The sequence below is a fragment of the Cololabis saira genome, chromosome 6 (genome assembly GCF_033807715.1).
Source record: "Cololabis saira isolate AMF1-May2022 chromosome 6, fColSai1.1, whole genome shotgun sequence".
NCBI classification, from domain to species: Eukaryota; Metazoa; Chordata; class Actinopteri; order Beloniformes; family Belonidae; genus Cololabis; species Cololabis saira.
In genome coordinates, this window is record NC_084592.1 from 23,889,311 (window position 1) to 23,914,978 (window position 25,668).

At 40.4% G+C, this 25,668-nt stretch overlaps 1 protein-coding gene across 2 annotated transcripts in view; it reads right to left on the reverse strand.

Annotated features, from left to right (window-relative positions):
- Positions 1-25,668, reverse strand: part of cps1 (carbamoyl-phosphate synthase 1, mitochondrial) — a 98,179-nt gene that overhangs the window by 41,812 nt on the left and 30,699 nt on the right. For both annotated transcript variants that reach the window (XM_061723737.1, XM_061723738.1), the window contains 7 exons: positions 18,452-18,593; positions 16,092-16,157; positions 15,780-15,843; positions 15,146-15,327; positions 12,802-12,996; positions 7,699-7,766; positions 5,045-5,120 (listed from right to left, as the gene is read on the reverse strand). In XM_061723737.1, the coding sequence (XP_061579721.1) occupies positions 5,045-5,120; positions 7,699-7,766; positions 12,802-12,996; positions 15,146-15,327; positions 15,780-15,843; positions 16,092-16,157; positions 18,452-18,593 (793 nt within the window). The remainder of the gene's footprint in view (positions 1-5,044; positions 5,121-7,698; positions 7,767-12,801; positions 12,997-15,145; positions 15,328-15,779; positions 15,844-16,091; positions 16,158-18,451; positions 18,594-25,668) is intronic.

The window sequence follows — 25,668 nt, forward strand, 5'->3', positions numbered from 1 at the left end:
GCAAAACTTAGTTTGATTGTACTTTAAGTTATTACATTAATCAAACCCATCAAAATCTTAATCCTCCGTTTCTGCATTCATCCGAGCCTGATCGCCCTGAGACCGGGAGAACTGCTGCGCGCTGCGACAGGCACGAGCCAGGCGGCAGCTCTCTGGCCGCGCTGAGCAGCCGAGTCATTTTTCGTGCCGTGAGGCCCCTCGGAAATGATGCCGGCTTTTGCAAAAGCCCAAACAACAGTTCAACCCAGCAGACACGTCAGCCCATGCATCTACAATCCTTCAACAGTAAACGACAGAGCCCGCCGATCGATCGGCGGCTCCTCCGGCCTTCGGGCCGGCCCGCCTCCGTGGCACAGCTCCCCCGGGAGCCACGTCTCCTTCTCAGTAGGGAGGCAGAGTCTCCCCGTCCGCCCCAGGTGTCCCGCCACGGAGCCGCCGCCGGGCAATCACTGGCAATTCACGCGAATTAGAATATTCTGGGTGTGTTGGGTTCGTCGTCAGAGCAGAATCATTAAAAGCCTCAGACTCTGACTTTGTGACTCAGACACAACCTGGTGTTGCAGTTAGCATGAGGGTCTGCAGGTCTGAGGCTGAGCTTGGAGTCTTGGTGTCTCAATAACAACACATGATGTGGACAGTAGAATGGTTCAAATGAGACTGACGTGGTTTAATTTAGAAATGTAAAGTTTGGTTTAGCAATCCTATGACATTTCTAACCCAAACATTTTTTGTCAAATTCAGTGAATATCTCCTCCGATTTGATAGGTGCCCATCTTGAGAGTATAATTTAAGAATAAAAAATAGCAGAGGCTTCATTATCAACCTTGGCTTAATAAGCTGGAAAAAAACTAAGTAGTTTTGCTCCACCTAAGTACCGACAGGAGTAGGGATGGGAATCGATGGGAACCGGTTCTTGTTAAGAACCGGTTCTTGTTAAGAACCGGTTCCCAGTGTTTCAATTCCTTGGAATCGTTTGCCTTTTTCGCAAACGATTCCCTTATCGATTCCAGTGGGCGCGAATGACGTCACCAAGCACGTTGCGCAATGTGTGCATTCGCGCCCAGCAGGAAAACACGGGGACAAAGCGGCATAAACGCTCGAAAGTTTGGTTACATTTAACAAAAAGGATGACAACAGGGCGACAATACTTGCAATGTGGACATTTCAACAAAGGGGGGAAACTGTTAGGCTACGTTCACACTACAGTCCTTAATGCTCAATTCCGATTTTTTCCCAATTCCGATTTTTTTGTGTGGCTGTTCACATTATCTTTTAAAATGTGTCCTATATCCGACTCGAGTGTGAACGCATCGCGGCCTGAACTGACCCGCATGCGCAGAGACGTGTGATGATGACAATGATGGATTTGCATCCAACAGGTGCCTGTGAACTGCCAATTATCCATCAAGCTCCACAATTTTCATGTTAACATTAAATCAGATAGATTTGTCAAGGACGTTTCTCTTGCATCTCTATCATTATGCGGGCATGAATTCTCAGAGTTTTGCGGGAGCGGATGTAAACACTGCGGGCGCGGGCGGGAGTGTAACACACGTTGCAGGTGCGCCGGTGCGGGCGGTAACGGTCAGAAATGCAGCGGGAGCGGGATGAAGAAAACAGTCCCGCTATAGCAGGGCTCTAGCTCTGCTCCCCGGAGTGTCAGCTCTGCTCTCCGGCGTTCAGCTGGTTTATCACCTAACACACGGTCCAGCTCGTTGTAAAACGGGCAGGTTATGCGACCACGACCGCTTCGCTGATTTGAATCCTTATAGCTTCTTTATTTAGTAATGTGCTTAAATTCAGCAGGTTGTCTCGTCTGATCTGAGGTCGTAGGGGAAAAAGAGGTGAGCGCAGGGGAGGGGAGGAGGAGAGGCGGATGCTGCCCGGAGGGACCCCCGCCGTCTCCCGTGTCTCTCCCCCGCGGCTCGGGGCTCTGCGTGTGATGTCAAAGTCGCATTAATTCCGACCTGCCTGTTCACACTGAGGTCGCATTGCAAAACATCAGACCTGTATCCGATTTAGAACCACATATGGAAGCGACCTGAATCTGATTTGAAAAGATCAGATTCCATGTGACTTGTGCTGTTCACACTGTCATAAACAAATCAGATCTGAGTCACATATGAGCAAAAAATCGGATTTGGGTCACTTGGGAGCTGCAGTGTGAACGTAGCCATAGACTCGGCCGGCTGATGCGCTGGGAGCGCGGAGTCAGCCAGCGTGTGGTAAGGCTGATTTATGGTTCCGCATTACACCAACGCAGAGCCTACGGCGTAGGGTACGCGGCGACACGCACCGTACGCCATACCCTACGCCGTAGGCTCTGCGTCAATTTAACGCGAAACCATAAATCATGCTTTAGAAGAGCTGCGTGCTCGGCCACGTGGACGTGCCGGGTGCTCCGGCAGACAGCGGAGCGCGCTCCTGACACAGCTGCAGCTTGTCAGCTCATCTATAGGAGAAGTTAAAGAGCATTTACCGCTAGCTTCTCCTTTCATCAGCAGGGAAGAGTATCAGGCCAGAATAGATGAATGTCACCAGCAGTGACTAAGTTTGTGGTGTTGAACATGTTACTGGACATTCTTGTGTAATTGCCACAAAATAATTTGTTGTATTTAGTTAATTTCTACAGAAGAATATTTATTTTATTATTATTATTTTATATTAAATACATGTTTTATATTACAAATAATTTTGTTTGTTCTCCTTTTTTCCAAATGAGAATCGATAAGAGAATCGATAAAGAATCGAATCGTTAAGCAGAATCGAAAATGGAATCGGAAACCGAAAAATCGTATCAATTCCCATCCCTAGACAGGAGAGGGTTCGTACTCAAGTTTGATCAAATTTATGATGCTGTATGTTCTTTAGGGAAGGGGAGGGAGGAGCTCGCTCTCCATGTTATCTTGATGTTTTGCAAAAATATCAACCAACTGATCTTCCAGAAAATCTCCTACCCTACCTTTAAACTGAAATGATACAGAAAGTGGAATAAGAAGGGATTATGATGAGCTGTGTCCATTTATCTCACGGGTGTAACTTCTTACTGATGTGGGCAGAATGTAAAAAGGGGAAAAAAGGAAGGGATCAAAAAAAAAAAAAAATGAAGATAAAAAAATAAATATATAGTTTTTGGTGTCCAACTATAAAAGCGTGATATTGTTTCTCTCTGTTTTTCTGCCTTTAGTTTATTTTTTAGACTTCTGTAAACTGTGATGTGTTGTAAATTATATGTTGTAATTTGATTTGTTGTAAACCTGAAGAAAAAACCCTGGCATTGGGCCTATGGGCAGAACCAGTAGTGTACAATTTGTTTATAAGCTTTCTCAGATTTCTGCTGTGGCTGAAAATGATGCTGTTTAGAGCGGTGACAGTTCACCATAACACTTTATTACTGCCTAGACTGCTTAACAATAAGATGAAACTCAGTAAAGCAGCTCATTAAAGCCAACAGGAGCAGCAGATTTACTCTGCGTAGGTCCTTCACGACATCAACGTCAAGTGCACTTCTCACGATATGGCACCGTCTTCATACAGCCACTTTGTACATTCTAATTACATGAAATATATACTACACTAGCTTCAAAGTAAAGCTTGAACATCACTTTCAGGCTGTGTTGGCAAAGTATTATTTTCTTCATGCTGTGTTTCAAACAAATACTTAAAAATGCTTACAATAAACTTCCAGTTCAAGACTAAACCAAGGCATCGCAAGATCACTGCACTGGTGCCCTGAAAAGCTTTTCCCTTTTTGGTTTATATTTTTGGGTCATAGACTTCAAACTGCTGGTAATTTACTGAAAAAAGGATCTGATGGGGGTTCCTCTGTACAGTGACTTACCCTGCATTACCCATACTTACTGGGTTACATCAAAGGTGATGTCAAACATCAAAGTCAGTATTAAGAGAATGAAAGTAAGGAGAGACATAGCACAGCTACAAGCTTATATTTATGAATATTAGGGGCGTTGAGACTCACAGATACAAACCCAAACCCAGCTTTAACATTACAGCTGCTATAACATCCATACGCAGACATCTGTATGCATTTAAAACGTATCATAGATCAGTGAATTTACCTTTTTTTTAATAGAAAAGATGCTTTTCTAGGTTTTAAGTTCAGATCTTGCACAAACTCATGAGAGTGTCACTGCTTGGTGGATATAAGGAAAAAAAAAAAATCTTATGACCATTGCTGAAATGTACTTAATGCACCATGAAATCCAAAATCGAAAGTACAAATCTGGGGGAACGCATGGTGAAACCTGAGCCAGCAGAAGTGAGGAAAACACACTAAATAAAGACACTTGCAATCATCATATTGCACCCATAACTGGGCAGGGTCAGAGGGAATTACAGCATTGGATGCATATATTTACATCTTTCTGTTGAAATCTTTGTTTACATTGCTCTAACTCTGTTTGCTGGGATTAATGAACAATGGGGTGTTATTTCTAAAACACCACCTACCCTTTTCTTTTAATGGAATCTGTTTGAAAGTGAGCAACCGATGAAATACTTAAAAGTGATCTAAAATACCTTGTTGTGATTCATTATAAAAAATAACTCTATACGTTAACCAGCTGTCCCTAAATGTGTCCAACTTTATCAAATTGCACAGTTGTGTTGTCATTGAATTTGATTGAATCTTTCATATCTACAAAGAGTCTTTGTTGATACTGTATGCATTATATAATATCACCAGGGAGTGGTACACACCATTAAGTTGTTTGTATATGTTTAAAAGTTATTAAACTATTATAAATAGACACATTTTTATCATACATGTGTAATACTACCAGTGAAGAGGCCCTCAGACAACCTTATTGTTTCATAAAGTGGAGGTTGGAAACACAATTGTTATATATTTGATTTAAAAATGAGAGTGAGTGTGTTTGTAATATGGATGTTGAAAGACCATCACATCCAAATTCAAGAGATTTAAAACAATATAGAGAAGGTGACGCATTAGGAAGCAAACCTGTAGAAGTACGTCTGTCCCACAAGTGTCAACATAAACACTTGAATTTACCACTGATCTCACCTGGGATACCTGCGTAGCCTCTTCCAAGAAGCGCTTCATCTCCTCGTCTCCGTACACGACGTTCATTGCAGAGCCACTGGTGAGATTCGAGCAGAAGAGGGAGGGAGTGAAGGAGGATGTAGGAGAGAAAACAAGAGGGCACAGAAGAGGGAAGAGAAGCCAGCCAATAGGAGAAGACACAAGCTTCAAATGATTGTTCAAAACCCTCATTATCTCACCATTGCATCACTATTTCCATGGGGAACAAGGTCTGGAAACTCAAAATAACGAGTAAGAAAGAGAGGGAGAGGAACAGCTATTTAGGTCGGAAAGCACTCCGGGCTTTTGAAAACGAGTTCAGAACTTCATCATTAAAGAAAAAACAAAAAAAACAAAACAGATTTAAGCTAGTTTTGTTGTTGTTTTGGGTTTAATCTGGGTAATCCTGTTGGGGAAAAGGGGGTTGAGAGAAACGGGTCAAAGCAAGGCTACAGGGTTTGGTCATCTCTTTATTCCTCAGCTCAGAGGCAGACATATGGCCAAACCCCGGAGGAATACTGACCACTCATCTCAATTCTAGTGAGAGACTCATGATGCATCTGAATCAAAACATATCTCTGACTCGACTTGGATGCCGTCTTATTTCTGCATAAGCGTTCTCTAAATTCCAAAATTAATCGTCTGCACAGCTATTTTACAATTTGACCATCAAGTCCAAATCAAGAATATGGTCCCGTGTTGGTCCCTGTGAAGTCAGCACTATATGTTTAAAGCCTATAAGAGTAAAATGAGTGTGCTATAATATGATTATCAGTAAAATGCAGGTTCCGGAGCTGTCCAGCAGGACCGCTGGCCAAGGTGTTAGCGGAGATTAAAGGGATGATGGAGGTCGAAACAGTACGACCGGGATATCACGCTTGCCTGAAAATGTCAGGTTTTTATTTTAACACCTTGGCTGTCTTAATAGTAACTGGCCACTGCTATCTGAAAATACGCACGCACGCACGCACGCACGCACGCACGCACGCACGCACGCACGCACGCACGCACGCACGCACGCACGCACGCACGCACGCACGCACGCACGCACGCACGAATGAACCAATGTATAAATGTCCAAAAGTAAATGACCGAAAATTATATAAACTATAATAATATAAATGTGATGAGTAACGACACGGGGGAGGGGGGGTACTTGGTTGACCAGGCCAGATGTTACAGTCTATGAATAACTTTGATCCCATTATTGTTCCTTTAAAGACGTTTACACTTTTTTTTTTCATTATTGTTGAATTAATAAAAGAAGTTACCAGGAATATCTCCTAATAATTACATTTTTTTTATTATACGATTACCATTTTTGTTGGCTGGCTGATGTTTTCACGGCTATTTTTGGACGGATAAGAATATTATCTGCTTACATAATGAAAATTTTATTAATGTCACTTTTTTGTGACCTTATCACTCGGGTTGGATCGTAAACACCCACACGGTTACACCTTACATGGAAATTCCTCAGAGCGACTTTGCAAATGATTTCTGTCGCATCGACTACGGCTTCCCCCTAACACTTGTAACATAGTGCGAAAATGTAAAAAGCTGGTTTAATTATAAAAGAGGTTACGCAGGTTAAGTATTTATTAAAAACTGAAATTTGAAACCTGTCTTCATGCGGGTGTTTGCCATTATACAGCTGCGTCTGGCAGTGCGTGGCATGTTACAGCAATATTAATGATTGTAAATGTTTTCATAAGCAAAGGAAAGAATGACTTAAATATGCAAATAACATCCTTTTTTTTTCCCCCGAGTGCGGATTTCACTGGTTGGAGAATGTGAAGCACGAATGTGACAAGAAAGAGGGCGTTTGGTGTGTAAATGTGTGAGTAACTGTGCATATCTGCAGAGGATGAGAGGAACATTCAAAAAATATTACCAAGTATGTCAAAGAGAAGAAGTAAAAGAGCTCCAGGATGGCAAAGATCAGAGGGTTCACTACGCTCTGATGGCAGGCAGAGGAGGAGAGGAACTCCCTCTTTAACAGTATTCAGCTTCAGTCAGTATAAATAAAGGATTGACAGTACGGATGAAATTTTTAACACCGTGATTACTCTTACTTTTGAAACAGCACTGAACTTCAATAGTTCACTGACTTCAGCAGCTTTTAATATTGTTAAGATTTCCATTTTACCTGTGACTCAAGGTCATTCACAGTTTTCTGAACTGAGGATATTTATCCTTTTTTTCCCCACCACATCCTGAACATGAAAACAAAAACAGCAAAGAACAGTCAAAGCTCCATGATGCAGACTGCCCTCCTGCTCATTCGAGCAGTCTTCCTGACATCTACTGGCCAAAAGTGTCGCTGCATGGGAAGGAGCATCCGGAGAGCACTAAGCTGATTAATCAAAATAAACAATTTATATATATATATATATATATATATATATATATACATTCCTCTAATACTTTGTCTAAAGATCTGCAACAAATACTTTTTTGTAGAGGTGTGGCTCATAAATGGCTCGGCATAATAGGGGAGGATTATCTTCTTAACTGTATTTGATAAAATGACTGATGAGGTTCTTTGTCCTTGAAGTGTGCGTTTCTGAAGCACCTCAGACCAGCGAGTTGAAAAGATAAATATGATCATCTGCTGTGAGCTGTAAAACACTCACCTGAGTACGTAGGAGGGCCGCAGAAGACAGGGATATCCCACCTGGTTGGCAAAGGTGAAGGCGTCTTCCTGTGAAGGAACAACGGGTGTTTTAATAAGATCGAGTATCATCCTGATACAAACTTCATCGGTTATGAGCCCAGAAACAAAAACACACATTTCAGGCTCCTATGGACACCAAATGAAGCTTCTACTTTAAATATCTTTCAAAAGTTTTGCTTTTTTCTCCGACTTAAATATCACATTCACTCTCAGTGGAATGAATGTTGGATTTTTTAATTTTTTTTAGTAATAAATCCTAGGAATCTCTGGTGACCTGACTGTTTTCTCCAACGGCATTCACAGTGACTAAATCTGATCCATCAGTCCGATCGGTCTATTGATGTGGGATTGGATAAGTGTTGTGCATAGTATAATGTTTGGGTTCCTCCTTTCCTCCTGCGACCTAACAGACGTCACACTCGAGTCTCAGCTTGTGACCTCACACATGATGCCAGAATCCTCTGTGACCTCATAGTCATGCCGTCAATTCAGATGATATCCCTGTGACATCAGGCACATGCACTAGTTAGGATGTCAGGCGTACGTGTATGCGGTTGACCCTCGGGTGCCTGCTGCTCTGGTCACGGCCCGGTCATTTATCAGCACACGTGAAGCGATTTCCCCGTAAACGGAGCCCAAATAAGACGGAAGCAACATTCCCCTGGATCTAAGGCTATAATCTTAGATGTAGCATGTGCCTTCAGTGAAACAGACGGGCGCTACATCTAAAATCCATGCTGTTGATCGACTAACACTCCATCCTAAATCGCTACAATCACAAAGAAGAGGTAAAAGAGACTACCTCTCCTCACTACATTTACTCAATCTCCATCAAACAAGCTCCAAAGGACCGAGGAAGACAAGATGAATGGTCATCAAGGCAGTTTTAAGAGAAGTGTGATTCCTCAACTTGATAGCTTAATTACCAAAACCCTCTACTTCATATGACTACAACAACGTGAAGAAGTTTCTTGTAAAAGTATGTTAGTGAGTGGGTCATTCATTTGGATTTTGACATTTTCCCTCATCTCACTTTCTTAACTTGAAGAGTAAAAGAAGAAAGAGTACGGCTGCAGAAAGAGTCGAGCGGTTAGAAAAAGACTGTACGTTCTCCTTCTCATCATTATCATTAGCACCATCTTTCCTTCTCCCCGCTCTGAATCTCCTCAGGTCTAGTCTTTTTCTTTCAATCATTACCCACTGTTCACTCACCAGACGAGGAACCATTTATAAACACAAAACAGCTTCTCGGAGACGCAGGAACCGTCTCCCCACGGCTCTCTCGGAGTTATTCCAGCCCATTAAAAACAAACTGCCTCTTCAAAAATGGCATGGAAATAGAATCTGTCGGCAGACTCTGGAGAGACATTGAACTTATCTGTGTGTACTAGATAATCGCTCCTCGGTGGTATGTCGACACGTGAACAACATTAATGGAAGAGGCATATTTTAGCAGACTGTAGACATACAGCATCGCAGCGCTCCGCATATTCTACAGGGTCTGCTGCGTTCACATGGAGCCGGAAGCGGATTCAGACAGCCGAGTTCAAGAAAGTGCTGGAAAGAGACGTGAAGAGGAGCGGCGAGTTCGTAACATTGAGTGGGAAAGGGAGTGTGAGGAAGCCCGAAACATTTGAATCACATAGTGCATGTAAATAAGAGGCAATGTTAACTGATTTAAAAAAAAAAAATTCATTTTTTTTTTTATTATTATTCTTGCAAGACTTACAATAACACAAAAGCAGTTTTTGAGTATCGGGTCCCGCTTTTAAGCTGTTTTTGGCAGTATTCTCACAAAACATAACCCTTATAATATCACAAAGATTTGGAGCATCCTCTCCCACGGTGATGCAGAAACTAATTCACACGTTTGCATCTTCTACTAGATTACTGTAATGTATTATTAGCAGGATGTCCAAGTAATTCGCTGAATATCCTCAAGCTGATCCAAAATGCAGCAGCGGGAGTGCTGACAGGAATCAACAAGAGAGACCGCGTCTCTCCAGTGGAAACCTCCCTCTATTGGCTCCCCGTAAAACTCAAGAATCCAAATTCAAAATTTTATTACTTGCGTATGAAGTCCAAAACGGCCTAGCTCCATGATATTTGCAAGACCTAAAATAACTTTATGTTCCTAACAGAGCTCTCCGCTCTCAGAGTGCAGGTTTACTTGTAGTTCCTAGATTATCCAAATGTAGATTTGGAGGGCAGCCTTTCTGCTATCAGGAACCGTTACTATGGAATCAACTTCTAATCTGGGTTAAGGAGGCTGACACCACCTCCACCTTTAAAACCAAACTTAAAACGTTAGTGTTCAGTAAAGCTTATTGTTAGTGCAAACTCTAGTGTGTTAGGGCGAGTAGTCATAGCTGCAGCTACAAGACAAAACTAAAACAGTTCATCTCAAACACAGCTTCTTGTAGATATGGTGCTATTGACCTAAGCTGGAGGGAGACACTTGATCCACTGAGCGGTGCCCTTCACCCCTCCTTCTCTTTCCTTTCCGTAGATCTACCCTCAAATATTAATTATAAGTTTCTCATAATCATAATTGCTCTCCATTATTCTTGTAGTTTGTTGTGCTGGTCTGCCCCCCCCCCCTTATCTCTTCTGTGCATGTTTGCAGGCCAGAGCTTCAGGAGCTGCATGCTGCCCTGCAGTCCCACCCACTGATCGCCCCACCGCTTCTGACCCCCTCAGTGTCTGCTGTCTGCATCTGTTTATATAGTCATCCCTGTAGTGCACCAGTTAGCCATTGTGTCTCCGTTCTTCATTCTCTCTGTCTGTTCTCTCTTTTCCTGTTCTGTCCAGCTGGCCTCCAGCAGGAGGGTCCGCCCTTATGATCCAGGTCCTGCTCAAGGTTTCTTCCCTCCTAAAGGGGAGTTTTTCTTGCCACCGTTTGGCTTAAGGTTTTTCTCCCACTAGGGGAGTTTTTACCTGCCATTGTTTATGTTTATGTAATAATTGCTCGTGGGTCATGTTCTGGGTCTCTGGAAAGCACCTAGAGATAACTTGTGATGTAATAGACGCTATTCAGGGCTCCAGACTGCGACCAAATGCTCGCATTTTGGGACCAAAATTTGAGTATGTGCGACTGAATTTCATGTCCACTCGCACACGTGCGACCAGTAAATTTGCCAGTTTTTTTTTTTTTTTTTACACGTTAAACGTGGAAGGGGTGCGTCAATGAACCCGCATATTGCAGGGCAATGAGTGTGAAAGGGAATGAGTTGGGGGATCTATTTATTTATTTATTTATTTATTTTTTTCGTTTAATTTCACCAGCTCAAAGCAGGTATTACGCCCGGACCACATTTAATGCGACACAACACGCTGCCGCCGCGGCGCGCACATAAGAAAGAGACGGCGGGTATGTTTGGTTTTAGTAACATCTTGCTCAGACAATGAGTCTGCAATGGCCCAGACGGGAGACACATGTAGCTCAGTGCTTAACTTTTATTTTTAATCCACTCTATATTCTTCTGGTTGTTCTCCGATATGTCCCCCGCCTGAATTATGGTTCCGCCTTAAATCGACGCAGAGCCACGCCGTAGCCTACGCATGGATCTATTATAAAACTGGATCGGACGTCAAAAATGGCCGCCCATTCATTTCAATGCATTCTGCTCAGCCAGCGCATCCGCCGAAAAAATCTCTGACTTCCGGGTTTACTTCCTGGTACACGGGCCCATAGAGCATGCGCAGTTGAGTCACCTCCCATGATGCTCTGGGGTCTCCCATCATGCCCCGGGGCAATGACGCGAATATTAATATAATATGTATTAATATAATATATTAATTAATGTATATTATTAAATGTATAGCATTACATATATTATTAATGTATTAATATAATATAATTATATAATATATATTAATATAAACATCTGTGGAATGCACGGACACGGCTGTGACGTCAGCCGTGACGTCACGCCCAGAAAGAGACTTTTCTTTTACTTTTCTGGCCGTTATAAAACATTTTTGACGGATATAAAGTCCATGACTTAAAAATATAGAATACAAAGATTAGTAATTGCCGGGGATTACAGCTGGAGGTGTCCTGTGAACAGTTTTAGAGGCTTCTCTTTTACTATTGCGGTCTATGGGAAAAAAGCTTTCTGGGCCGCATGGGATTTTTGGTTGCAGTACCGCGGTTGGTCACTGGAAAAAATCGGCGCGCCTTCTGAGTGCCAGACCCGGGGGCTGAGCCTACGGCGTAGGCTCTGCGTTGTTGTAACGCGGAACCATAAATCAGCCTTCACTCGGTAAAGAAAAAAAAAAAAAAGAAATGTTCTCCAATACAGCAGGTCTCATAATTTTATTTTGAACACTGCCAAAACTCTAACTTAAAACGTAAGTAGAACTTAAAATTTGCTTGACACAAATGAAAGTTAAATTTTAACACGTGGGAAAAACACCTAACCTTTTAAGATATGTGTGATATCAGGTGTAATGGCATTTTTAGGTTAGAAATAAGAATATTTCTTGGTAAGATCCTTAGTTATTTGAGTGAAGGCAGTGAATTTGGTCGACTGGTGTAAGTTCAGGGTTTTAGTAAAGACACAAAAGGGAAATGTTATTGGCCAGTACCCCCAATATTTGTACATTTGTTAAGTACTGTGTTTAACAGTTAAATTCATGGCTGAAAGGTTACTAAGCACTTTGTTACCAAGCACTTTTTTATCATGTGAATGTATGTTTTTTTTATATATATAATGACAGCAGTGGTGCTGTCAGTTTACTTTATGTTGCAGCATCTTTAAAAGTGCACAATAAAATGTAACACTGCATTTGAAACAGCACATCGTGGTAATTCATTAATCTATTATGAAATACGTATTACTAATACACTGAAATGTAGTAGAAATGTAAAAATTTGGTTAGCGTGTCGATAAACGCTCCTAAAATTTCTGATTGTGCCCCTAAAAATTTTCAGTTAGGGGCTACTGTGCTCCTAGTGAAAAAAGTTAGTCTGGAGCCCTGCTATATAAATAAAATTGAATTGAATTATATTTAGCAACTATATAAATCAGTCATTCTTTAAATCTTTGTTTCCTCTCACCAGGGAGCTCAGCGCTCTCCACGGGGCTTGGGCCACCTCCAGGCCGTCTAGGATGCTGGAGAAGACGGAGCGCTCCTCGGCCCGGTCGATCTGCAGGGGGCTCGTCCCCAAAATCTTCACCCCATTCGTGTGCAGCGGGACGGCCAAGTTGTTGGGAATCTGACCTCCGACCGACACAATGCTACCAGAGCAGCCCTGCAAGGAGAGGAAAGGTCACGCATTCGGATGTGGAACCGGAACAAGAAGAGTCAGGGGGAGAAATGACAGCAGGATGGGACACGCTCTCCCATAAACCAGTTACTCTGACTGCTGTTCACTCACAATAGAAATAATAATCAGCACTGCTGATACAATTCGTGAAATGTTTGTGCACTTGTGAGTGGAAAACGCTGCAGAAGCATACATTTGCATCAGTCATGTGAACTTGGCATTTCAGCTACTAACTATCACAGTTAAGGTTCAATTGGCACCAAGAAATGAATGTCTTTCAATGTTATGTTCTCTCAATCATGAAAACGTGACCGTGTGTGCATGTGAGTCAAGGCATCCGTGTGCGATTAGTTGTGCGTGTGTGCGCCTTTTAATAACTTCATATAGCCCCTCTTCCTGTCTGGGTGATCCAAAGGGGATGCTGTTTCCATGGCAATGCCAGGTTATATCTCTTCATTATTCATGGGCCTGCTCCCCTGCTCCTGTCCAGGGTTTATCGTCATGCTCTATTGCCGAATTTATCACACACACCACACACACACACACGCGCGTATGTACAAAAACAAGAGTCAAATGTAGCTGTAGGAGAGGTATTGATAGTGAGGCTATCTACCTGGGCAAACAAACACTTAATCACACTGTGATCCCATCACAACCTTAACTGGATGCAATTCTTCTGCCGAGGAAATTTAGTGGACATGAGAATGCCACGCCGACAAATGTAAACACAGACAATATGAGGATAGTGATCTGCTTGAAGATGTTGAGACATCTTCAGGGTCAGGCAGGACCCCTTAATTCTACCAACACATGAAGGCGTATTTATAGTATAACTTTTTACAAATTACTTCTTACAGCAACAGCGACTCTTATAAAATAGACTAAAAGTCAGCGATGTAAAAATATTTGTGTATATTTGTGAAAAAGTGGAAAAACTTTGAACAGGCAGGTCAGACGACAACAAAAGTGTTGATGCTTCAATAATAAACCGCTCAAAAACACTATATCAGAAACTGAGTGTTAGAAGCAGCCGTTCCCAACAGACACGCGTGTGTAATCGCTGCTGTTCCTTCCGTCTTCCTGATCCGATTCGAGCTCAAACATGTATCACTGTATTTCTAGAACTTGTAATTCCTGGAAAAAAACATTGATCTCTCAAAGTTTTGTTTATTTTGGAGCCCTGTTTCTTTCGCAAGCATGAACCCCCACTGACTCTCACAGAAGATGTAATATTACAAAGTGTTTGGAAGTATGACTGGGGTTGCGATCATGATGTAGAAGTACCCTAGATGGGACAAACATGGCTGGAAATGGCCATGTGATGTCCACTTCAAGCAAATCTATGCTGCAAATCTTGAGCTCCACATCTTGATTTTATGGAAAATAGAAGGAAGGATCACAGTTCTTGTTCTGCCTGATTCCGAATAGATCCACAACTTATATTAAAAGAAAAAAAAAAAAATCTAAATAATTTGTTTGTTCAGCAGAGGCGACTTCCCAATTTTAGCACCTTTTTAATTAATTCCCTTTGATGATTAGTAAAGTATTTTGTAATTTGAAATAAATTAAAATTCAGCTCTCTCATGTTTTTCCCAACATGTGGATGACACTATCGCTACCTCATACGCACCATCCGCCCATCCTGTAGTGCTTGTTGGGTTACACCTTTTGGGTGATGGCTTTTTCTTTTGTTTTCAAAGAAAATATCGAGCAACCACTTTGTTTCTTTGAAAAAGACCTTTGTACATTTAGACAGTTTAGCGCAAAACCACGACTTTACATCTCATTTAGATTGAAATCCTGCTCTATTACACTGAATCGTGAATTGTTATGAATCAATAATTGTCCTGAATCTTGAATAAATTCTGGATCACAAACTGGAATCACGTGACATCAAAGCACAATTTGAAACACATGAATATTGCATTAATTTAACCCTGTGAGAGAACGTTCTGCCTGAATCTCAGTGGTTAGGATATGATCACACATAACCGGCTCTATACAGGCAGTGACCTCCCTTTCCTATAATCGTGTTCAGGGTCGGTGTACCGATCCATACTCATTTCCATGGTGGAAATGAAAGACGAAATTCCCCAAGTTGCTATATTTTCTTGGAAGAGTGCATTGTCCTGACCTCCTGTTGGCTGATATCGAGGATTCGCTCCAGAGTCAGCTCTTCAAAGTAAAGGCGGTCGCATTCATCAAAGTCAGTGCTGACGGTCTCAGGATTGTGGTTGACCACCACTGTCCTCTTGCCCATTTGTCTCAGGGCTCTGATGCTGGACACGGCACACCAGTCGAACTCAACGCTGCTGCCTGGTGGAGGATGTAGAGAGCAGAGATGAGATAAGCTTATTGGAGCTGACGGCTTCAGCATCCAAAGCAAAGCTGCCTTTTCATCCAAATTACCTTCTAGGTAAAAGAATTTATGTTGAAATATGATGTCTTTTCAATCCTACTGATTATTGACCAATGCTTCTGAACGAAAGCTGAGAACTAACTTTTGAAAACATACGGTGCAGGTAACTTAAGTTTTTTTTCCATGAAACTGTAGATGCAGGTCAAAAAATTCAAATAACCGCAAACAAATAACTTTTGTATATTTTAAAAGCTGCGATGATTAAAACCTTCATTGTATAAGATACACAGTGAGAACGCATTTATAAATATAATACAAAAACACACATTTGTAATAATTTCCAAGAAAGATAACAAGACAAATATACATTGAGTGTCTGTTTTCATAAGTTGGTATTGGTGTTGCTCACCGATGTGGTACGGTCCACAACCAAGAACCATAATTCCCTGGTCTGTAAAGTCCAGGTCGTGCTCCTGGTGAGATGGATAGATGAACAGAACTATGTTTATAAGGAAATGTTGAGCATATCTGTAGTTTTTAAGTATTTAAGCAGGAAAACAATCGTATTAATCATTTAAATGGGGGTGAAACTGTCAAACATTATGTTCAAAGCAAATATATTAGTTGCTTTAATAATTGTATAGATAGCACAATTTGTTAAATACACATGTGCAGACATTTTGCATGAATTTTAAAAAAAAGTTTTGTTTTTGAGACGTACCTCACCGTGATAAGTACAATACAGGTAGTTGGTCATTGCTGGGTACTCTGCTGCTAAGGTGTCGATCTATAAAAAGAGAGATTTGAGAGGTCACCATGTGTCATCTCTGCATTTCTGTCTGTTCTCTGCTTCTCCAGACAACCAAACCTAAGCGAACCCGTTGTCCACACGGAGATGTTCGGAGGAGCTGTTCAGATTCCCCCACTGTGGTAGGATCTCCTTTTGGAGGTGCTCTCCAGTTCTCTGGAATATTGTCAAAGATACTGCATGAAAACAAGGTTCTGACGTGTCTGCTTTTTATTATTTTTATATTCTTTCAAGTCCCTAAATATTTAATTTATGCTCCCGGTGTTCTCCGTATGTTCTGAAGCAATAATCTGGCGAGGCAGACAGCAATAAAAGGGCTATACTTAGGACCAAAGATAAATTCAATAAAAAAAGAAAACTGCCTGTGGAGTCCGCAAATCCAGCAAGCAGCAGCCTGCATCCTAAAGTGGACAAAAGGAGGTGGACAGCACGACAGGACAATACAGTAAAGTACAATCTAGTGAAAGAGAAAATTCACCCTCTTTCAGACTTATCAGGTCATTAAAGTTTTCAGGTGGTCCTTAACAGATATTAAATTAGGTAGACAAACAACCTCAAAAGAAAAACAGCAAATTTTATATTTCATAACATGTAGTCAGATTATAGCTTTAACTAAAGCTAAACGAAAAAGGAGGAAGTGTGTGGAAAAGTCACAAGGAGGTGAAATAAGTGTAAGAGGGTGAGCAGGCAGGTAGTGCTAATGAAATGTCTGATTGATTATTCATCGGTACGTGCGACCGACTTAAATCAGAAGTTTGAACAGATTTATAGTCTGAGACATTCAGGTGTCTGTTAACACAACGCCAAGGAGAAAGGTCATCAGCAACGATCTCAAAGAAGCAACTGCCGTTTCAAAGACCACAAAAAAGGTTGTGTTTAAGCTCATATATATATATATATATATATATATATATATATATAAAAAAAATATTACAATTAGATAAATGTAAATTGTTAAAGAAGTTTGTAAATTCATCTAATTGTATTTTACATTCTTTATTTTCCACTAATAACATGCTGATAAATGGTGGAGTTTTGATTCTGCATCTATCTTGAGATGAAGGGTTAGGCTGTATCTCTTGGGTGCTCATTAGGTGCCCCATGCATTTTGGGAACTATTGGTTGAAGAGCAGTTTTATTTGGGGCTGTTGTTTTGCTCTGTGGGGTCAGGTTTCACAGTAGGGGTGTGCAAACAAGGGTACCTCACGATTCGATTCGATTTCGATTATTGGAGCATCGATTCTTCGATTATAACGATTGTCGATTCGATTATTGGAGCATCGATTCTTCGATTCTTCGATTATAACGATTGTCGATTCGATTATTGGTGCCACGATTCTTCGATTACTGTGATTTTTTATGCTTTTTTCCATACAAGATTGATTTTGTCATTTGTAAATAAATAGCCAATCAATTAACTCAGTTCCTTTAACAACACTCATTAAGTAAATTACAAGGTTTTTTGAACATTTGACATGTATTTTTCAAAGACACAAAATAATTTATTTTATGCCTATGTAAACATTTGCTCTTTGACTTACTTAACTTTGACCAGGGAAAGCTGCACTTGCATGAGAGCCCCCTCTATTGGCGGAAAACACTGAAAACGGTCAAGCCCTGGATTTAATGAGTTCATTAATTCAAGTAAACAAGATATGTACTTCCATCAAATTTATTTAGTGTAAACATATCTGCCATATTTCAAGTGAACAATAAGAAATGTGCATTCTTGAAAATGAAATGATTCAGCAGCTTATTCAGTCTGGAATCTGGATAAGATAACTTAAAAAAAAAAAAAAAAAAAACATTTTTTATTTATTTTTTTTTTATTAATCGATTCCAAATCGTCACGTGACGCATCGCGATGCATCGACACATCGATGAATTGCACCCACCTCTATTTCACAGTAGTCTAGGTTGCCCCTGGCAACATATTCAAAGGTACTGTTTGGACTCTAACAACAGCTTTGGGACATTGAAGATGCTCTCATTTGGCCAAAAGAACCGGGAACAAATCATTTTCAACGTAGGGAAAACATACAAAAAGTTAATTTTCTGCCCAATTCCACAGTTTTTAACACTTTAAAAATAATAAATTTTACACCCTGAATCCATAAATGGTCTACCTTTTATAGACTAGCATAACTGAGGTAATGTAAACATTGTTAGTATAATTTTAATATCATGTCTTTACATTAGGAGACAATGCTTCTACATATTCTACCACCCTCATTCGTATCTGTGACTCATCTGACTGAGAAGCAGCTGCTCACCTGTTTGACCCAGGGTTTGATACGGTGGCCGTGCCGCAGCTCTCTGGCTCCTCCTTCACTGCAGCCCAGAATCTGGCCCACCTGCTGGTCCGAGAAGCCGTCCTGCTTGGCCTTCAGCAGCAGCTCCCTGGGTACGGTGCCACTGCCAGAGAGAAAAACAAGAAGAAATGTTACCAACTCAGCGAGAACCATGCAGAACCAGACACAACAGATCAAACGTCAACTGATGAGACGTACTTTCAGTCAGTAGATTTGAGTAATGGCGGTTTGATCTATTGCAGTATTTGACTTTAGTCTTCAGGCTCACACGCAAAAAACTTCTCACTATGTTTGCACCAAATTAACAACTTATCTTATTGAGAAAAAACAGACGTGTAAACAAACAACTTAGTCTATGAGAATGAATTGTTCACATCCTGTATCCAGAAATGACACCTTGTTGGCCTTTGCTGACCAAAGAAAGTCTATTTTTACTAACAATAACATGTTTATTGAACATTAAAAGATGTGAAGCTCTTGTAGGTTGTTGTTTTATTTTTAAATTTACTTTAAAGATTTGTAATCATTCAAATACATTACAAAACCTGGCAAAAAAAACCCCATCTCTCTGAGGATATTATTTCAGCTATTTAATTTTGTGGAAAAAATCCAGTTGTGAAGCAAAACCATTTTATATAAACATCTGAACTTTCTGACTTCGCACCTAAAAACAACAGTTATATTGATAGATATGTTTTCTAATTATTGCCATTTCTTGTACATTTGTGGAGGAAAAAAAAAAAATACTGACCCACTCAATGATGAGGACAAAGTTATGAATAATAAAAAACAAAAATCACAACTCCGGCATCTTTAATGACAACATGAATTACTTGAGGAATGAACTTTAAGAGACGGAAAACAATATTCTGCATCAGTCAGGCTCTAACTTTACTTTACATTTAATCAATTTACACCGTAAATGTTAAATTAAATCTAGATGTTTTTGTTGGCCAAGCATCCTGAATAAGGAACTCGTCAGTGCCACATTGTACATGAAGCCCCTCCGTTAACAGAGAAATTAACGCAGCCAACTGGCTGACAACAACCACCATCTTTTGCCAAACGCTGGATGACATGTCTGAAACCGTTTTGGACTCCTTTTCACTGACCAAGTGACAGCTCTCTGTATAAATATTCTGTCAATTACGTTCAATAAATATCAAATCTCCTGGATGCAGCTCTTAAAGGGTTTCTAGGACAGGAGGGGACAAACTCCTCTTTCGCTTTCTGATTCAGCTCCAAGTGGAAGTGAACGCATGATCGCACAGAGGTGATATTAATATTGATCTCATCATCCAACTACCACAAACAGGGCAAACGTATTTCCTATAATTCAACAGAATCGGTAAATCTTAAAAGTACAAAACCAGGGGAAGGTAGTCAACCGTTAAAACAAAACTGGCTCTTGCTCTCTCGTTCTCATCTGAATTATTTATGACCTTATAGTGCTAGATACTCTCAATTACACACAGAAATAAACTCAAACTAAACAAAAAATGTAGAATAAATCAAATAAAAGTAGTGCCTCATCTGGTCAAACGTCTCATTTTAACCTCTGAGTTTATTAGAATGATGCTGGAAATATGATGTCCTTACAACATGAGTTAATCAGTTACATACCTTATTTACCTGACTCTTGTCCTTATGTAGGTACGAAAGAAGATTTTCATTATCTCTAACCTTAATACGGAATCCCTAAAGGGTCATACATACATACATACATACACACATACATAGTACATACATTTTATTTCCTTCGTTCTCCCTTAGAAAATGATCTTGTTATAATGAAAAAACGAAGGAATTATCTCGATATCACGGGGAAATAATATTGTTATCATGGGAAAACAGAGAAAATGTATGTATGTAAAACCCTTTTGGGCTTCCATACCTTAACAAAATGGGTTAAAAAAACTCTATTAACTATTTTGATAAAACACAAGATTAAGTGATTAAGTTATGAGTCATTGCAGCAAAACTACGGTAACTCCATGACCAAAAGCTCATTTTCCCCTCAACTGCTCACATATAAATCACATACACATACAAATAACTCCCAAAAAAATCTCCTTATTTAATTTTTATCCACATTATAGTAATTATCCTTCCGTCTTAATTACAGCCAGTGTATTCCGGCCACAACAGAGCCGCTGACCAACAGAGCTTGAAGCCCACCTGTATTCAGGTCCGTGGTCCATCAGTTTGACAGCAGCCTAATGCTGTGCACTCATCCCATAGTCCCCTGCACCGCGGGCAGTGAGGGCTGGAAAAACCCTCGGTGTGTCAGGGTGAGGCGGCGGGAGCCCACCGGATGGTTAGCCATTAATTATTAAGCAGCAGAGTCAGAAGACAGCAGACGCTGACCTGTGGCTGACCCCCGATAATTCACTGTGGCTTTGATTTGAGCTGTCCAGGTAAGAGCCGGAGGGCAGACGGAGGCAAAGGAAGAGAGACGATGAAGAGGAGGTGAACCCTCAGAGAGGAAGAGGGCGGCATGGGAAAAAGACCTTGGCTCATCTAATATGTGAGGACCAATATTCTCAGGGTGAAGAATGCTAATCTGTGTCTTTTAACATGTTTTTTTTTTGTCTCAGCTTTTCGCCAGTTGAAGCTTCTTAATGTGTCAATGAGAGAGGGATTTTCAAGAAACAGTGTGTCGGGGGAGACACACTGTCCTTGTCTGGAATATCTGCACCTTGAATTTCAAGTACATAATTCAGAATCTCTTCAGGAATAAATGCAAATGAGCCAATTATAAAAGTCCATTCAGAATATTTGAATAAAATTACCAGGGTTACTCAGAAAAAAAACAAACAGGAAAAGAAAGGATCTCTCCCAACAACAAGAGTGTCAGAAATCTCTTAAAGGCTCTTAACAACCTTCTAACAACGTTTCCTACTCATCTGCTGATAGTTTCTGTTACTCTAACATTGTTATGCGCTCAAGCTGTCGTGTTTACAGGAATCACAGCTGCAGTGGCAACTTTAAAAGCTCTCAGAACATTTTTCAGCGGGATTCTGGGAAGGACTCGTGTTGCATGGAATTGAAAAACCCCCGACATTAAACTCAAGCTTAAACTCAACGCCTAGGAGTTTTATAACACCTCTGTTTCATTATAGATTGAAGGTTCTTTCCCTTATTAGTTTAATTTTATCACCCCAAAACAAAATAATGCACCTCATTTTCAAAAAGCTCCACATAATACCATTTTATTTATTTTTGAATGGCAGTCTTGCCCAATAACAGGAGTAACAGTAGTCTGAATAATCCTCCATCTGACCCCGTCCTCTACGTCTTCCTCTGTCACACCAACCTCTTTCACCATATTCAGAAATCTCATCTCCAGTCCAACCTCATCCTCCTTCCACCGATACATTCACCATCCCTTCTCTGTGCGTGTCCAAACCATCCCAGTCCGGCCTCGCTGACTTTTATTCTCCAACAGATCTAACATGCACTCATTCCTGATTCTATCCATCCTCATCACTTCTGCAGAAAACCTTAATATTTTAACCTGTGAAACCCCCAACTCTGTGTCCCGTCTTTCCTTCAGTGCCTCAGTCTCTAGATCATACAGCGTTGCTGGTCGCACCACTGTCTCGCAGACCTTTCATTTCATTCTTGCTGATACTCTTATCACTCGTTACTGCTGACACTTTTCTCCACCCGTTCCAACAACAAGTTTGATTTATCATTTGAAATGATAAAAAACCCTGAGCGCTTTAATGCATTTTTATTGTTTTAAGGCCTATGTTACAATGTTCAGTAAGTTAAGCCTAACGTAAGCTCAAACATGGCCAAAAAATGTATTTTGCTAATTTATTTATTTTAAGGTATTGTTCTTTGCTGGTATAATGTCTGCTGGAATATTTAAGAAATGCTGGGAAATAAAAAAAAAATTCAGTTTTTTATGTTCAACAAATGTTTTCTACCTTGTAATTTTGTAAAAGATTTTTTTCTTTTAAAAGCATGCCTAAATCAAATTTATTTGATTTATGCAATGGTGAAAAAATTGGCAAAATAAATGAAAAACTGCGAAGAACCATGTTCGGTATTGTTCGGTATTCGGCCAAGTGTTTATTATTATTTTCGGTTTCGGTTTCGGCCACAAATTTTCATTTCGGTGCATCACTACTTTAAAGCCCTCCTCCCCTCAACCGTTCTAATCTTTGCCACCTCCTGGTCCACAGTGGTCAATTGTTCTACTCTTTGTTCTCCTTCATTTTACTCATTCGTCAACTCTTTAAAGCACTTTTTCCAATCTTGCCGCCACACTGATGCCACCTGTCAGTACATTTCCACCAGTATCGTTAACACTCTTCGCCCGCTGCATGTCTTTCCCAACTCCAACTTCTCTCTGCCCCACCAACCTGTACAAGTTATGCTCTCTCTCCCTCCTCGCTGTCCACCCTAGCATACGGATCAGTGTAAGCCCTTTGTTTGGCCTTTGCCACCTCTACCTTCACCTTATGCTGTACTCCTGTCTACTTTCTCAACGTCCCATTTCTTCTCAGCTAACCTCTGACACACTCTCTTAGCTCTCTCCCTGATCACATTAGCTGTAGTCGTCCAGTCAGCTGGAACCGCCTCCTGACTACCCGGAGCCTGTCTCAACTCTGAAAACTACACCTTCCTTTTTAACCTCTCACCACGCTGTCCTCTGCGTTTCCTTTGTCCTCTTCATATTCCTCACCACCAGAGTCATCCTGCACACCACCTTCTATACATCTGGATACGTCTATATATAAATGGGTATGGAATTACATATGAATTATTGACTGCATTTGAAAACATTCATATTGGTACGTTCACATATGTTTACTTAGTTCGTTTATTAATTTTGCACAAAAAGATGCATGAAGCACTGCGCAAGGAGGGAACGAAGTTCTATAGCGAACTTGTACAAGGTTCCACCCCTGTCAAAAAAACAAAACAAAGGACAAGCAGACAGCATGCATGAGCTAAACAACAACAAAAGACAAAGATCAATAGCAACAGGAATTCAAGTACTTGAAACAACTAATAGTAAAAAACACAAAGAAAGAACAAAAAATGTGACAAAAGCAGAACAATGAGAAAGAATATATAATTAAAGGTCGATAAAATTAAAGGTCGAGTAGAGAAAGTAAATTAGGTTCCTGTGGAAAGTAAAAATTCCTTTAGGTTTTTTTTGAAAATGCATTGGGAGGAGGTGGACCTCAGTGAAGAGTGTAAGTCAGACCAGAGCTTGGGGCCTCTATAAGTAATGTTGAATTGGTGACTTGAGGTTCGGGAGGACGGTATAGATAAGCTATTGTTACTAAACCTTGTTTGATATGAGTGAAAGTCTGTTGTCAGAATAAAGAAATTGTGAAAAGTAATAGGCAGATCTTGTTTCCTGTATATAAACTTATGAGTAAAAAGGTATGTAAGTATATGTAAGTATGTAAATAAGTATGTAAAGTTATATATGTATAACATGTTTCCAGAGCGCCACCCCCTCCTGTGTCACAGGCCTACACACCACACATACTATTCTGGAAAAAAAGATTTACTACAGTCACTTCCATCCTTTTTGAAAGGTCTTCCAACATCTTCTACCCTGGATACCGAACCGGCCCATTACCTCCTCGTTACCTCTGTTGCCTTCTCCAACATGTCCGCTGAAACCTGAATCAATCACCATTTTGTCATCTGTGGTGATCTCATCACTTCATCTACCTGACTCCATCATTTCTCCTTCTTTTCTAACTCACATCCCACCTGTGGAACATACCCACTAATAACAATTTAAATAAAGAAATAAACAATGTTGTGATTATGCTTGGCTGATTGTTACATATAAATGGATGATGCAAGTGGTCACTCATCTCAATATTTACTATAGCGTAATAAAGCTTTATCTTTATCTAATGTGCAGCTGCATGGTAACCCAACATTAAATGGTTTTTCTTGTACTCTTCATTGGGGCTGCAATAATTCCTCAAGTACCTTGAGTAACTAATAAAAAATGAATTTAAACTTCACGTTTCGCACGGGTTCTTTTTAATGTGACACAACGTGCTAATGTGCTAATGTGTCCCTTATAAAGCGGAAGAAACCGGCGTCACGCGTGTCAACGTGTGTGAACAGTTTAGCTGAACAGACACCGGCCCGGGACTGACAACAGTGACAGTGGCAATGACAAAACGCAGCAAAGCGAAAGAAATAAGAGGAAGAGATAGAAGATGTCGAAGGTGTGTAATCATTTAAAATTAAAAATGAAGGTCCGCATGGTATAAGACTCTTGTTCCGAGTCCCGGTCCACAACCAAGCAATTCTGTTGAAACGTGTTGGTTCTAAATGCGAAGTTGCAAAATTTAAAAGCAGTGTTTAAGAATATTTTTTATTTTTGATACTTAGAAAAACATTTTTTTTTTTTGGAATGTGTCAGGAAATGTTAAGTTTGAAATAATTTTGTTTATTTTTATTGGAAAATATAAGAAACAGTTTACTAGTTTGCATACTATGTAAATAAATGTCAATTATTATCATAAACGAAACAAATTGGTTGTTTTTATGAAGTGATCTGTCTTGTTTTTTATTGCATATTTATAATTGGGCTTTAATAAAGCAAAAGTAAGTTTTATCCGATTACTCGACTAATTGATGGAATATTTGATAGAATAATCGATCACCGAAATATTCGATAGCTGCAGCCCTACTCCTCATTCATCTCTAACTTATTCTTTAGATGCATCTGGACTTGTGAGTTGTGACCTGAGGAGTTGGCTTCCCCGTGCTGAACCAATCACTTGTCAAACGTTTAAGATCTCCCTCCGTAAAGGTCCGTGTAGTCCCTGCTCAAGCGAACTGCCTTTACACCCTCGCTCAGCTTGTGCTATGCTAACGCTGTTCAAGATCTAATCTACATGTGCTTTCTTTCTAAACAAAAACACAAGTGACAGGAAACTGTTGAAACAGAAATGGAAAAAATGCAAAATACTCTTTATCCCAAGATACCTCTTCTGGCAAAACAAAGGTGTTGTTTTCAAGCATGTCCCATCACTAGATAGCACGGTGTGCATGACAACACGAGCAAGAGATCAAACTTTTTCGCTCTCTATGATTTGTGAAATCTGTGCAGCATTTGCTCCTCTGCAGATAATGTTTAATCGATGTACACATTAATGTTTGGGAACTAATTAATATTTGCA